Here is a 14,837-nt window from a genome sequence, read left to right as displayed (position 1 = left end):
ATTAAAAGCAAACGTTTAGAAGATTGTTTTACAGAACACTTATTTCATAGAAACAACATTCAGGCATAATGCTATAGACGCTGTCTTGATACATAAATCTGCATAGTTCTTCCCAAGTACTGCAGCTCAGACGTGGGCTAAACCGTGTATTGTTTGAGAACGCATGGTCTGTGATAAAGACCCCTCTGCATCCAATCAAAACCAATTCCTTGTTATAAATGGGGGGGCAAAGTCCCATAAGCAATGAGTTAAAATCTCTGTGTCTAGTGAGACAGTATTTCTCCCTATGACAGTAAGCATGCCTTTGTTTCAGTTTATTATACAAGTGCTAACCCTCCAGGTATTTGCCTGTGAGTTTTTCCTTGGATATCTGTATTTGGGTTTCATAAAAGTTCTCAATTGTTTTTTCCCTCTTGTATATTTTTTAGTTGCTGAAAATGATCAGTACTGGGAGAGAAGAGGCAGGCTGCACTAGAAGAAGTTGGGCTTGCAGATCATCTTTATTTTCGAGTGCAAAAGATGACATGGAGGTCGAGGTGAGATAGGAATCAGCTGGGACAGAACTTGACACACTATTATAGATTACTGTTCTTGGGAAAAGATAGTCTTTCTAGGATCCCATTGTCATAGGTGCTGACCACCTCTCCATGTCATACTGAATCAAGGGGATTTGACGGTGGATCTATACTTCAAAAGATCAGACCTCTTCTGTGTAGAGATCAAAATATGGCTTTAATGCCCTACTTATTTTAGGCACTAAAGTTTGAAAATTTTAGCTCCCATCTCCAATTATTCTATGATAAGTGGCTCTCAGGTGGTAAAGCGTTTTAAAAGTGCTTAAAGGAAGTTAGGCTGTACCATAAACAAAGTAAAATCAACAAGTAGATTTTAATGCTTAATTCTTTATAAAACACTTTTATTCCAGCATACATCTGAAAGTCAGCTGCCAAATTTGACCCAGACCCTATAATTGTGGCTAAGAAAATACGGATTTTCTAGCTTTTCACTTGCATGCATCTTTTCCAGTAAATCAAGTTTACAAACTTTTAATCTGGATGCATATGCAACTCCTGCTCCATTTAAATGCTTACTTGTAGCAAATCAGGCCATTTGAGTAGTTATATTTTAACTCAGGTATGCAAATTTCCACCCAGAGTTTGCAATGCTGCATTATGTTAACATACACATGCTGACTGAAAGAATCAGTGAGATATGGGACAGGTTTTTTTGTCACAGTCTCACAATGAGCTTTGAACTGGTGTTGTACAACTAGCTTAATAAATGATCCAGCAGCAATTATTAATCCTTTCATATTAGGAGCTTTAATGTTAAGTCTGCAAGAGATGTTGCGAGCTGCAGATGTCCACTCTGGCTCTATGATTATTTGCTGTTTTCTTTACAAGCCTAGTGGATGGGTTTGAGAATATGCTAATCCTATTTACAGGCAATAAAGAGAGGAGAGTTGAAGTCAAAGTCAGATGCGAGTGTATTATGATTGAAGGACCAAATAGACATGAATGTTCAGTGGGAGAAAACACAAGTGAAGAAGTAGGGAGATACAGATGTTTGTGATGGCATTACTGAATTGGGGTCAAATACAACCACGGCACAACAAAAGAAATTGCTACAAAGGATTGTAATAGAACTGTGATTGTAAGAATAGAACATATAGTAACTCCAGTTTCATTCAGAACACATTAGACCTGCGTGGGAATACAGTATCTAAAGCTTTAGATACTGTATCTTAAGAACAGACAAAATCCAGGAGCAGCTGAAGAATAAAAAGGATTTTTTCTCCCCAAATGTCTTACAATTGCAGTAAATTTACAGCAAAATTTAAAAAGGACTTTCAATAATATTTAAAAAGAAATTATATAAAATGGGCAGGGAGACATTGTGTGTCAAACTTGGAGGGAAAATAATAGTAATGGAGTTATGTTAAAGCAAGACACTAAAAATGTGCAGTGTAGTAAGCAGCATGGGCTCTTAGTCCAAAAGCAGGATCCATAGACATACAATACAAAAAATAACACAATACAGAAAAAAAAGACTATTGAAAATACCGTGACATTACCCTCACTAGATAGTTGAGATCAAATCTGACCCATTTTTTAGGGATAATGAAGATAAATGAAACCTGCTGTGGTGCGGCAGGATAGGTCAGATGTCCTAAGTGAGACTAACAAAAATGATTCCTCAAATAAGACTCCTAGCAAGTGAAGGGTGATCACACTGAAAAACACATTACCGGTAAACATGAAGCCGTTAGACGCACCATTTTAAAACTTCTAATAGGTCTTCTCATTTAGATTTGCGTTCCTGCAAAATTCAATCCATGCTATATGGCAGCCGAGTCCAGTGGATAAAGGCACAGTAGAACATCTTTGCACTTTTTTCAGTACAACTGCTTACCTTGCTTTGCAAAATGATTTTGAGAGCTTCAGATGAAAGGTGCTCCCCCCAAAGTGTTCATTGTGTGTGTATGAGAAACTCAGACAATTATTTGGATGCGAGACATCAACATACAACAAACTTCTAGCAGAAAAAAAAACACCTCCTAGAAGAGCCAGATGATAGAAGTGAAGTAGTCATTATCTGAAGAGTGGATATACCCAATGAACATGTCTCTGCCACTTTTCATTTTTAAACCCTAGCTAAAAAAACAAAAGGGGGGGGGGGGGGGGGAAGATAAGCAGGGAGATGTTTGTTTTTGTGAAGTTTCTAGGTATGACGTCTGTTCAGGATGTCATTAGATGTGTCCCAACATCAGCCTAACAGAAAACTCATAATCTGTAATTTTGCACAATTCTCGTACGTTCTAGCTAGTATTTCTGGAATGGCAGTTAAAAAAAATGTTATCTTGTTTACCACAGCTACTTGCTCGCTTATGATTGTGTTTTCCATCACAGACTTCCTGATATACTTTGTGTACTGTTAAACGGTAATTAAAGGTACAATGAGACTGTTACAAACAACTACTACAACATTCAATTAAGAGACAACAACCAGTTTCCATAAAGTACTTTTATTGATTATGAAGAAAAAGAATGAACGATAAATTCCATTTGAATATCTGAAAATGTGGATTACATTATTTTAAGGAATAATTTTAATACATTAGACATATTCAGAGAAGAAAAATGTGCTTACCTGAAAGCCCTCACTACTCCTTTACTATGTATTTTAAAAATATTAATACAATTAAGTATAACTATTAAAATCATTTCACATTTGTTAGTAAACTACTGGCAAAAGTAGAAGGATCATAAAAGTTAATCTTTCAAATTATTTGCCCTCTCCTTCTATACCTAAAAGTGGTATCCAATTCTCCTACAACTAAACTTTCAGACTCTCCTGTTTATAAATCAATACAAATGTTGGACTAATCCTATTAAAATAACAATTAGCTTAGTCTGACACCCCAAAATGTTTTCATTTGTGCATAGGCATGCTGAAGAGCAATATTACTAAAATATATTAGAAAAATCCTTTCAGATGTAACTATCTAACCTCAACAAGCTAAATTTTCCCAACACTAGTTTTTGATAACTAGGAAATATTTTGGCAAACTAAAACAGAGAAATGAAAAGAAGTCACAGTTCCTTAAATATTGTTATCATGACCTATCTAGAATAGGACATTTGACTGAAAAAAATCCCTTATTTCACCCCCTGCATCCCTACTAACAATTAAAGGTTGCTGGGGACTGATGTAAATTTTTCTGGAGTCCAACAACAAACCCAAAACATATATTTGAGTGACAAATGAGTTCCCCTTCCTCTAGAGACCCTGTGCTTCTATAAACACAAGAATCCTTGTCAGCCGGGGAGCAGAGAAGGTAAAAAATAATAATAATAAAAAAAAAAAAATCAGAGGTACCTGTACCACAAAGTACATATCACAACAGGCCAAGATTTTCCAGAAGTAACTAATGATTTGGGATGCCCAGCCTGAGACACCTTGAACAGACCTGATTTGCAGGCTCTGAGACTAATATTAAGGCCCCTACTGTCTCAAGTTGGGCATGCAAATCTGAGGAATTCAAAGTTGTTACCAACTTAAGAAAGTATGGTCTATACTCCCCCCCCCCAACAGAACAACAAAACCAAAAAACCCACAAGCAACCAATGTTTCTGTTCGTGAATGGCCAAATAGCCAATAAAAATAATGCTTATTTTAAAACAAGTGTTGGTTGAAATATCAATAATAAAGGGTTGATTAAATTTTGAAATTTGAGAAAGATTTCAATAGCAAGACAACGTTTTAGAAATATATATTTGTCTAACTATAGCCTAATTAAACTGAGAACTGGGTCTTGGATAAAGTTCACTTAAGTTTGGCACAAAGTGCTTAGGGTCCCTTAAGTGCTGAAGCGAGTTTCACCTTAGATCTGTCCCACCCCAATCAAGTTTTAATCAGAAAATGTTCACATTGCAAAATCCAACTAAGAAAAGTTAAGCGAAACAGATTAACCACATATACTATAGTCTTGCGATTAAAGAAAGTCAATTAAAAGAAATGGATAAAGGAAGTGTGTAAAGCTAAGCAAAGTCCGATTTTAACATGGCTTGTAGAAAAGACAGATTTTGCAGGTGCCTCTCTAAGGTATTGTGTTTAAAGGGAACTGGAGTTCTTTGGCAACAATTGGTAAGCTAGTCCTTTTCTTGGTCATCATGGAGAAGGCGGGGTAGATTTGCATCTTAGATGCACACTAAGCAAAGTAGATATCTAAATCTACTACTATCCTCTCTCTCTCTCTCTCTCCCGTACACAAGCTTTCGGGGGCTGAAGTCCATTTTATCCCGGCTCAGAGAGGAAAGGACTCTGTGTGCATTTCATTTGTGGTGACTGAAGAAAGGTCCAGTGGTTAGGCCACTCTGAAAAACAGAACTGAACCTGGGCTTCCCATGTCCCAGGCAAAGGTCTTCTTTGTGACCTGGACCATGTCGCTTTATACGAGTCCCTCAGTTTTCCAGGCATAAGATGGGGAATAACAACAGTACTTGCCTACCTCGCAGGGCACAATGAGGAGAAACGTATCAAGGACTACAAGGTGTTCAGATACCATACTAATGAGGATCATGTAAATACCCAAGACAGATAGAAAGGAACTGACACTGGCCTTTTAGCTGCAGTTGGATAGCTAGAAAGCTAAAACTTCTTGCTCACACTCTAAGGCTGAGGATCCAGAGATTGAACTTTTTGAGACAGTGTAGGACAGACACACATACACACACTTTTTTTTTTTTGTTAAACAGGGAGCACCAAGAACTGACCCAATTATGAAACCTCATCACAAGCAAGGGAGTGTATGAGAACATTTTATTATTCAAATAGACCCTAATTCCTGCTATATGTGAGTTGAGGACATTCAGTTTCTCACGAAAGGAGCTCAGCATGCTGCAGGATATGATACACGACTTTACAGCATTTTGTAGATAGCTATAATGACAAATCAAGTGATCCTTGGGTTGCAAATCATACTCTGTTAGCTTCTCAAGTCGCTACTTTGTGCCAAAAAAAATTCTCTTGTTTGGAAAATCAATTTGTACTCTTCTTAATTGTCAGTCTCAGATGGTGTCAGATTCAACACCAAGTAATGACATTTCAGGGCTGAATTCATACCCCCTCATTCTCACTTCTTCACTCAATTGCCAAGCCACACACATTCACTGAGGAGCAAACTCAAGCTAAACTTTGCTACCAATGGTTTGAGAAATAAATGTTTGATTAGGATGACGCGGCTGTACACTCATTTTCTGCCACCTATTACACAGCTAGAGTTTTTTAAATCAAGCTAGTGTGAGACTGAATGATTTGGCTAACGCTTGCTTATTCACATCAGAACAGCGGAGCTGAAGCATGCGTGCGCACACACATTCACACACACGCACACACAAACGCATGTCATACTTCACAAGAACTGATGATGAAGAGAGGCTGTTCCAAATATTACTTTTCATCTTAGTAGGTACCTTGACTCCTCTGCTTGGCAAAAGTTATAATTTCCCGTTGGCTTGAGGCTGTCATAGGCAGGTTGAGGCAGGTGGGTTTTATAAGACATCACTCAACATATCTAGTTTGATAGGGGAATTCAAACTCATAATAGTGGACAGGATTTTTAGAGGTAATGCTACAAAAATTATAGGCTATTTTATCTCGGGGGGGCAAAGACCTGACTCATTGCAACTCTACTACCAACTTACCAGCTGCTTTTTTTCTTTTTAAATTGCCATTATATAATGGATTACCTTTTCCAGTGGTACTTACATGAGAGCATCTATTACACCTAAATCCAGCATCATCATTTGGCTTAGATAGAATGCTTGTTGGTATGATTAAGAGGAGTACTATTTAACTTCCCACAAATCTGTTGCTTACCTGGTCCCTCAAAGGGCAAGAGTTTGGATGGAATTGGGTCCTTAGCACTCAGTGGGATCAGGTAGAGGTCTTTCACGTGTCTGTTGTTATTAGCTACAACACCAAAACGACCACGGCTGCTAAAATAGGAGTAGAGAGAAATATAGGCCACTTCTTCCTCTTCTGTTGCAGGATGGAAACGAATCAAACACAGCTCCTACAACACAGAAGTACAAGGGGAAAATGTTTAACTACTGCTACACTAGAAAAAAAGTGTGGGGAGGGACACTTTTGGGAATTATCAATATCTATAAATTGTGGCAATGACGACACTAATTTCCAACGTAAAGACAATACAGTAACCAACACTGGTATCGCTAACTCAAATTATTATTATTTTAATTTAAAACGCACACTATACTTTTGTATATCTAAATATCAGAGCTATTAACATTTAGAGAATACGAATGAAATGAAGACTCTTACTATGCATTTTAATAGCAATTCATATTCTATTATGCAAATTTTCCATTTTTGAAGCGTTTTTAATGGTAACATTTCTTGCATATATTGGATGATACTCCCTATTCTTTCAAACTCATGTTTAAACAGTTGATAAAAGAATTAAATTTTGTTTCACTTATTAGAACATTTACTCAAAGATAAAGAGAAACTGAGGAGCTTGAGCCATTTTTCACTGTAGAGCATCAAAAAACTCAAGATGCTCAGAATACAGAAGTTTAAAAATTGGATCTACTGAAAAAAAATCTGGAGTATGAACTTTTAATCAAATTCTTGGATCTTGGGTCATTTCTAATGTTATCCAATGTCTATCATCAAAACTGTAGTAGTTCTGTCATTTATAATATTATAATTTTCTTCTTCACTACTACACATAGGATTTTAAATGAGTACCTTAGAAATAGAAGATTTGAGCTTGCCAACATAATCCCAGACTGTCTTCGGCGAGATCCTCCCACCAATATGAATAGTATCTGGTAAATCCTAAACAAGAAGTATTAGATGGCAATATGAGACAAAGCCATATTGTTTAAGAGCAGTACAGATTCCCAATCCCAGTAGCCTAGTGTAACGGTGCCCAAATGTTGTTTGCAGCCAAAGGAAATTCAAATCTTAAAGATGGGGAAGAGTAAAGCATGCTGCTACCCATAGCAGTTTCCTTGCTTGGTAATATTGCCCCTTGGCCAGCAAAGACTGGGGACCATCAATCTCACAGATGCTGCACCCTAGGAAGCAGAGGCTTTAATGTAATTTAGGAACCAGTGACTTCAGAGATGCATACTGTTTTGACTGGAGACTGCCTTTGCTCAATGAGATAGTGAGTAGTTATTACAATTTAAATTTTATATAAAAAATAAAATAGTTGTAGCTCTTTTCATCAGCAGCTCATCAAGTCTAGCAGCAGAAGTATTTTTAAATGCTATCCCTAAAGAAGTTTTAAGTAGAGGCCATATTTTAAATAACTGTTTTTTACAAGAAAAGAGTGACTTAAGCACCAGCCATATCCTTTAAAACAGCATTTCACAAAGTGAAGCTGAAAACAAGGCCATAATTCCTGTTACAGGATTTCAAGGATCCCAAGGCCTTTTTTTCTGTTTGTAAATTAATTTTAATGGGCATCTGTTTTAGAACTGTAGAACTACACTTCATAGTTGCCCTAAAAGAAAATGAATGCATTTTTAAATGTGAAAAAAAATAGGCTGCAAACTGTTGAGACATTACACGTTTAGAAACCTATGTAAAAGTCATGCGGGTCAGAAGTAATATGAAAATCAAACCTTATCTTACTGGACCTACAAAGTTTCAACATTTCACTGGGTTTCACACAGGCCTAATCTGTGAATTGACACAGGCCTAACCTGTGGAGCCCACTGCAACTGTATCCACATAGTAAGAATCTTTCAATTTAAATAACTCTCCCATAGCACAATTAAAGATGGTTAAAAGTAAGAATACTGGTCACATAAAAGAAAACTACTTAAACTGTCCAGTGCAATAACTAAAACATGTAAAAGATGCTTATCTGAAGTTATCTATCATTGATTATCCTACAACTACTATGTAAACACTTGTATATTCAACAAGGAAGTTATGTTTTAACATTGTTACCAGTATTAAAGAAGCACAGAGGCTGTTTACACAAAATACCCATTCATTCAATATTGTAATGTTGTGTTTGGTGTTAGAGGAAGGGAAGTTAAACTAAATTCCTGAATAATTTGTTCAGGAATACTGCAGACGTGTTGAAATTAAGTAAATATCTGACAATCTCAAATCAGCATCAATATTAAATCAGACTGTTTTACATCAAGTGTGTACCCAGTCAATAGCAAATTAGAAATGAGAGTTGTAATATAAAATATTTGAGATATCTCAGTTTATTTGTGGTTAAAAGGCCTCTTACTTCTATAGCTTTCACATTAGCATGCTAAGGAAAACAATTTGACTGAAGTGATTAAAGTGATGCCATTTAGTTCTAATATATTTGCACTGTGACAACAATTAGCAAGTGACCAAAATCTTTATAATAGGAAATACTGGTTTATTTTATATACACAGTGTGTTCTAACCTCACTAAGATATTCAAAACACCCAGAGACAGGGTATGCTTTAGTGACAAATTTCGCCACAGTTTGCATGTTAATAAATCCTTTCCAAATGGTGCTGAGACGAGAGAGAAAGAGGGAAGTATCTCCATCCTGAGGTGACCGTGCCTCTGTGACACTGCAAGACACAAACATGGAGGGAAGAAAGTCAGAAGTGAACTTCCTTTTCTTTTTTATCTTCTACTGTCCACCCTGAATTATTTCATACATTTTTAGCAAGTGAATAAATATGCTACAAAGATGTAAACCTCTTTATTTACAAGGAATCCAAGTAAGTGAAAGACTTATGTAATTTATCTATATAAACTATGCTAGGAAACAAACTGGATTTTAGTAGAATGCATGGAGATTTCATAGATTTTTAGGGCCGGAAGGGACCTCAGCAGATCAAGTCCGACCCCCTGCCCTGGGATATTGAAAATAAAAGCATGTGTGTGGAGATGGGGAATAAAAGGATGCAACTGTTCTGTTGTACAACTGTAAAGTGAACTGGATTAAGCATCTTTCACTAAATAAGTACTAAATAGGCTTGTAAACTTCACATTAAAAAGCTAAATATAACTACAAGTAAAGGCTGGCTTTCAAAAAATGAAACAAAAATAAAAGCAAAAGAGGGGAAAAAAGCCTGGTTTATCAACATTTTAGAACTTTTTTGCATTTCCTATCAAATGTACACTGCATAAGTGATCCAATCCTTTTACTAAATTAATCTTGCTGTAAGCACAAAAAAGAAACAATAATGTAGAATGAAATTCTTTTGCTATCTCCATATAAATCTGGAGTAATTGCATGGACTGACTAAGAAAGGGTGTGTGTACACTTGTATGCATACACCACACACACACACACACACTACACTTTCAAGTCTATTTTTCCACTCACCTACATTTATAACTCAATTACTGTTAATGTAAAACATATGGATACTTTGTAGGAAGACTGTAACAACCAGAGAGGGCAAGCAGAGGATGATAAATCAAAAGGCTTTTGAGTCGGCTCACATGCATTCTGGAGTCTGAAATTCTCTTCTGAATACATGTAAAAAATGATAATAATGTTAAAGGGTCACTAGCTTGGGTTAGGGTTGACTTGGTATCAAATTTACGTACTTGATATTTGGTGACTGTGGAACAGCCAAATATCTTGGATCTGGTGAGGATGTTGGTTTTGTTAATATTGATTTGGGTGCTGTTAAAACAGATTTTGGTATTTCCTGTTTTGTTTCTCCCGCAGAAACTTTGTCAGGTGCAGGACTGGAACGCAGTGCTGCAGCTACAGCACCCGAAGAACTGCTCATTGCTGTCCTGGGGTCCCTGCCAGATACAGTAACAGTAGTGACAACCCCTCCAGGACAGGAAGTAGGATAAATGGAGGACTCTTCGGACAGAGAAGATTCTGTGTTATTCTGTCCCTGTGTTGCAGGAAAGTAAGTTCTTTCCAAACTTGTCTGAGAGACTGTTTCTGTTCCCGATCCAAGTTCAGTTTCCATTGTGTTTTCAGGTTCTCTCTCTTTATCAGGCTCTGCAGTTGTCATTGGTGTAGAACTTTCATATTTTGGCTGCATTTCTGATTTTGATTTTTGCTCCATCTTTTTAGTAGAAGTTGCTGATAATTTTGATTTCTTTGGTGCTTGTTCATCATCAGATGCTGAAATCTGACCTGTAAATTAATTTTAAAAAGTTTTAGTTACTGTTCACCACAGGGCAATACATATTAAAGAAAAAATATATATTTATATATAATCTGTAGTTAAGCATTTATCTATCATCCTTAAAAAAGGAAAATATAATTGGTTATATTCATCAAAAAGAATTTTTAAAAGTGTCTGAATAAAAGAACCAAGGAAGATATGGAAAAAAAGTGATTGCAATACAAATTTTACACAGCTACAAGGAGGACCAGTTTATATTCACTTAATGGTACATAACACAACTCAGGCTCAGTCCTATGTCTAGCAACAGAAGTCAGAAGGCATCTTCCTGTTGACTTCAATGAGTGTTGAATTTGCTCTTTACATGTAGGAATTCTTATACGCAGACTTAAGTTAACTTTTTCTCTAAAACTAATTCTTTTTACCCGTGCAGATCTTGCAGTTTAGGTCAAAAAGATGGGCTCGATGCTGACTCGTTGTGTCCTTTAACATACTGCTGAAAACATCCAGACAGGGAGCACTGTTTTGATCCATGGCAGCTCGGGATGACTCCTGCTGTTCCTGAGAAGGAACAAGTGTGAAAACAAACAAAAAATTCTAATCATTTCAAATATACCAGGGTCTTTGGAATCAATTTAGCTGCAGTTGTTTTAAACATAAAATAATGCCATCTCAGTTCCGCCCTCCACAAGATTACTCACAGAAGCATTCTTTATGACAACTAATATCTCTTTAAAATGGGCAAACTTAAGTAAATGCCTGATTTTAAAAGCATCTGTAATACTGTGCCCATTAGCATGGTGCTCTTCCCAACACTAAAAGGCAAATCCTTGAAGAAAATGCTTAGAAACTATATATTGCTGACAAACAACATGCAGTACCAGATGTCATCTATTTTCTTTAGTGTTTTGGGTGCTTACACAAATCTTTATACTTACATCAGAATCAGACACTGGTGGAGAATCTTCCATATTCACATCTGGTATTGTTTCTTGTTTTATGGCTGATTTTTTACTTTCACGAGATTTACTTCTTGACTCCATAATCTACAAAAAACATAACATTATATTGTAAAAAAAATCTCACATTTCATAGAAATCATAGAAATTAAGGGCTGGAAGGGGCCTCAAAAGATCAAGTCCAACCTCTCTGCTCTGGGCAGGAATACTGCTGAGATCAAATGATCCCTGTAAGGTGTCTTATGTTGGTATCACTTTTGTACTTATGACCTTTACTTCAGTACCTTCTGACAGCTACAAAATAGATTAGCCTTCCATTATTTTTGCTCAAGGCAAATATTAACAAACAAACCTTTGTGAAAAGAGTGCCAAAAAAGACAACTCTGGAAAGCAGTTGAACAACAAAAACCCAACAATCCCTTTGAAATATGTCTGAAACAAAACTAAATTACTTACTGATCTGATTGGTTTCTCTTTCCATGCAGATAGTTCTTTAGACAAAAGCTCTTCCGGCTTCATTCTCACTAGCTTTGTCAGAGAAATTTCTCCACGAAGAACACGATGGAAAAGACCCTGTAAACAAAAGTCTACTTTATTGCTGTGCATAAGAGTACCTGCTTAACCCGATAATATGGGAAATGTTTGGTTTTTTTTTCAGAAGACTGAATGTTATTCTCAGATTTATTAGTTCTAAGTTACAAAGAACTAAGCATAAGCAAAGTGGCAGGGCTTAGTAAGCACAGAGAGCAAAGTGAACGCGCATGGAGAATGAACTATCCTCATCACTAAGTAAATCTCTCCAGTGGAAGGGCTAAAAGTGTCAGAAATGGTGTAAGGAAATATTTAACAGTCACTACCTGTTATACTTGTTCTGGAAATAAAAATATCAGTTTCTGGTATTCTCAAAAGCTAAATCTTTTCACAACAGATCATTTTAAAACCATGTAGACATGACTACATGTCTAACAGCCCTGTGTATCTACTACAGGGGTGGGCAATTATTTCGGGCAGAGGGCCGCTTACTGAGTTTTGGTAAGCCATCAAGGGTTGCATGACAGGCAGCCAGGGCAGATGCATATTAATTTTCTAAATTTTTTAGAGGCCTCACAGGCCAGACAGAATGGCCTGGCAGGCCGCATTTTGCGCACCCCGATCTACTATGTAACATGTATCATTTAGTGTCATAAAAACAGAAACACTTGATGTTTCTACCACATATAGACAGGATCGTATTGTTAAATCACATAAAAATGAATGGGTCACACACAAAACTTGGTAAATCACTTTAAGATAAAAATAGGATTTTACGTCAAGATGTGAAAACATTTTAAATAGCTTTAGTTAATAAGTCTTTTCCCTTAAAATGTAGAATATTAAGGGGGAGTTTGACAGACTAAACTTTAAGATGCTTTTAGTGTTAAAAAGTTTTCATGCGTTTTAGTATACACCTGGTACTTCACTAGAACACAAACCTGATTTTTTGGATCCTTGAGATTGAACATGATGCTGCGATATTTACTCTTATAACGGTTGTCTGTAACTCGAAACAGGTTAAACATCTCCTTTTCAATATTTAGTGCGATCTTCCCTACTTCATTTTCTGTCATGACCAGATCATCACTATCATTAACCCTAGGGGGGAAAAATGCCAAATCATTATTATACAGGCACTACAAAAAAGTTTTGCAATCTTAACTACAAGTTTTTTGTAACAAAAATAATGAATTCATTGAGGCTACTCAAAATTTACCAAGCACAGTATTTCTTCCCTTACGAAAGGCAAATTTCCCAAGCACAAAAAATGAAAAGTTAAGATGATATTGAAACGGTCTTCATGTCGTTCACCAGCTTTACTTGCTTTAATTTAAAAATGAATAAATAGGGCTGTCAAATGATTTAAAAATTTCGGCACAATTAAAAAAAAATAGTCACTATTAATTGTGATTTTAATTGCACAGCTAAAAACTCAAAATTAGACAAAATTATGCAGGTACTTTGTATGGTTGGGGGGTGGGTGAGGGTGTGGGAATTTGTGGTGTGGAGGGCTGTGGGGGGGCTTGGAGCACAGGGGATGGGGTGGGGGTCCCAGCACACCCTGGCAGAATGCAGGGTACTGTGGTTCAGGAGTCAGAGGCAGCAGCAGGGCTGAGGGGGCTGTAGCTCAGGAGGGGCAGGGGCAGATGCGCGTGCATATATACACACCCAGCGCCCAGCAGGCAAGTCTGTAGAGGAAAGGGGCGATGGGGGGGAAGAGGCACAGGGGCACAGACTGAGGCCCCCACAGTGAGCGGGGCAGATCGAGACCCCCACAATGAGCAAGAGTGGGGCAGGGGCAATTGGGGCCCTGGGGCCAAGGCAATTCATGGGACAGAGCTGCAGGAGGCTTGTCCAGGGGCAAATGGGGGGCAGGGGGAAGTTTCCCACTACTGCGTGCAACCCTAGAGGAGGCATGGGGGGGGCAGGCAGCCCAGATTTGTGTGCAAAGCAGAGTTGGGCTGCCCACTGCAGGCTGGGTCTCTGCAGCCTGCTGCCATTGCCCCAAGCGCCACGTGACACCATGTTGTCCCTCCCACCGCTAGGTGGGCAGGGGATGCACAGCCCAGCCAGCATGTGGCTCCCAAGGGAAAGTCAGCAGGACACAGAACCCAAACCCACAGTGGGCAGCCCACCTTCATCCTGCACACAAATCCAGGGAGCATGTGCTCCTACCTCCGCACAGCTGGATGAGCTGCCTGTGGCTCCGTCCCACAACCCACCCCAGCCCTAGGGCCTCATTCACCTCTGCCCCTTCCCCACTCGCTCCCTCACCATAGGGGTCTTGATCTGCTCACCCCCGCCGTGCTCCTCGCCTCTCCCCCCTCCCATCCCCTCCACAGACTTACCTGCAGGGCACTACTCTAACACGCAGCCAAGCTGCATTCCTGGCCACATGCAGGCCACGGCTGCTCATTAGGCCTGTGCAAAGCAGCTAGTATTTGCTTCGGATTCGGACGATTCGGGGGACAGTGATTTGATTCGACTGTCCCAATTCCCGATTTTGGCTGCTGCCAAATCTCCTAATCAGCCTGGCCAGGCTCATCCCCCAGCCCCTCCATGGGTGCCCTCTCTGGGCCAGCTCCAACCCTTTAAGAACACCCCCCCCCCAAAAAAAAAAAAAATGAAGAAGCCCCCACACTCACCACTCCTGCCAGGTGGGGGATGATCCCCGCTGCCCCCCATTGCCCCGCACCACATGGAGGG

At 38.4% G+C, this 14,837-nt stretch overlaps 1 protein-coding gene across 4 annotated transcripts in view; it reads right to left on the bottom strand.

Moving 5' to 3' along the window:
• The window catches only part of DIDO1 (death inducer-obliterator 1), a 74,617-nt gene that overhangs the window by 9,094 nt on the left and 50,686 nt on the right, over nucleotides 1–14,837 (bottom strand). For all 4 annotated transcript variants that reach the window (XM_014609586.3, XM_059713206.1, XM_014609587.3 and 1 more), the window contains 8 exons: nucleotides 13,070–13,229; nucleotides 12,054–12,170; nucleotides 11,577–11,684; nucleotides 11,064–11,199; nucleotides 10,097–10,646; nucleotides 8,952–9,105; nucleotides 7,276–7,365; nucleotides 6,382–6,577 (listed from right to left, as the gene is read on the bottom strand). In XM_014609586.3, the coding sequence (XP_014465072.2) occupies nucleotides 6,382–6,577; nucleotides 7,276–7,365; nucleotides 8,952–9,105; nucleotides 10,097–10,646; nucleotides 11,064–11,199; nucleotides 11,577–11,684; nucleotides 12,054–12,170; nucleotides 13,070–13,229 (1,511 nt within the window). The remainder of the gene's footprint in view (nucleotides 1–6,381; nucleotides 6,578–7,275; nucleotides 7,366–8,951; nucleotides 9,106–10,096; nucleotides 10,647–11,063; nucleotides 11,200–11,576; nucleotides 11,685–12,053; nucleotides 12,171–13,069; nucleotides 13,230–14,837) is intronic.

This window comes from Alligator mississippiensis, chromosome 9 (assembly GCF_030867095.1).
Source record: "Alligator mississippiensis isolate rAllMis1 chromosome 9, rAllMis1, whole genome shotgun sequence".
In the NCBI taxonomy this organism is placed as follows: domain Eukaryota; kingdom Metazoa; phylum Chordata; order Crocodylia; family Alligatoridae; genus Alligator; species Alligator mississippiensis.
Note: the sequence above shows the minus strand (reverse complement) of the source record. Positions and strands in the feature narration are given on the sequence as shown.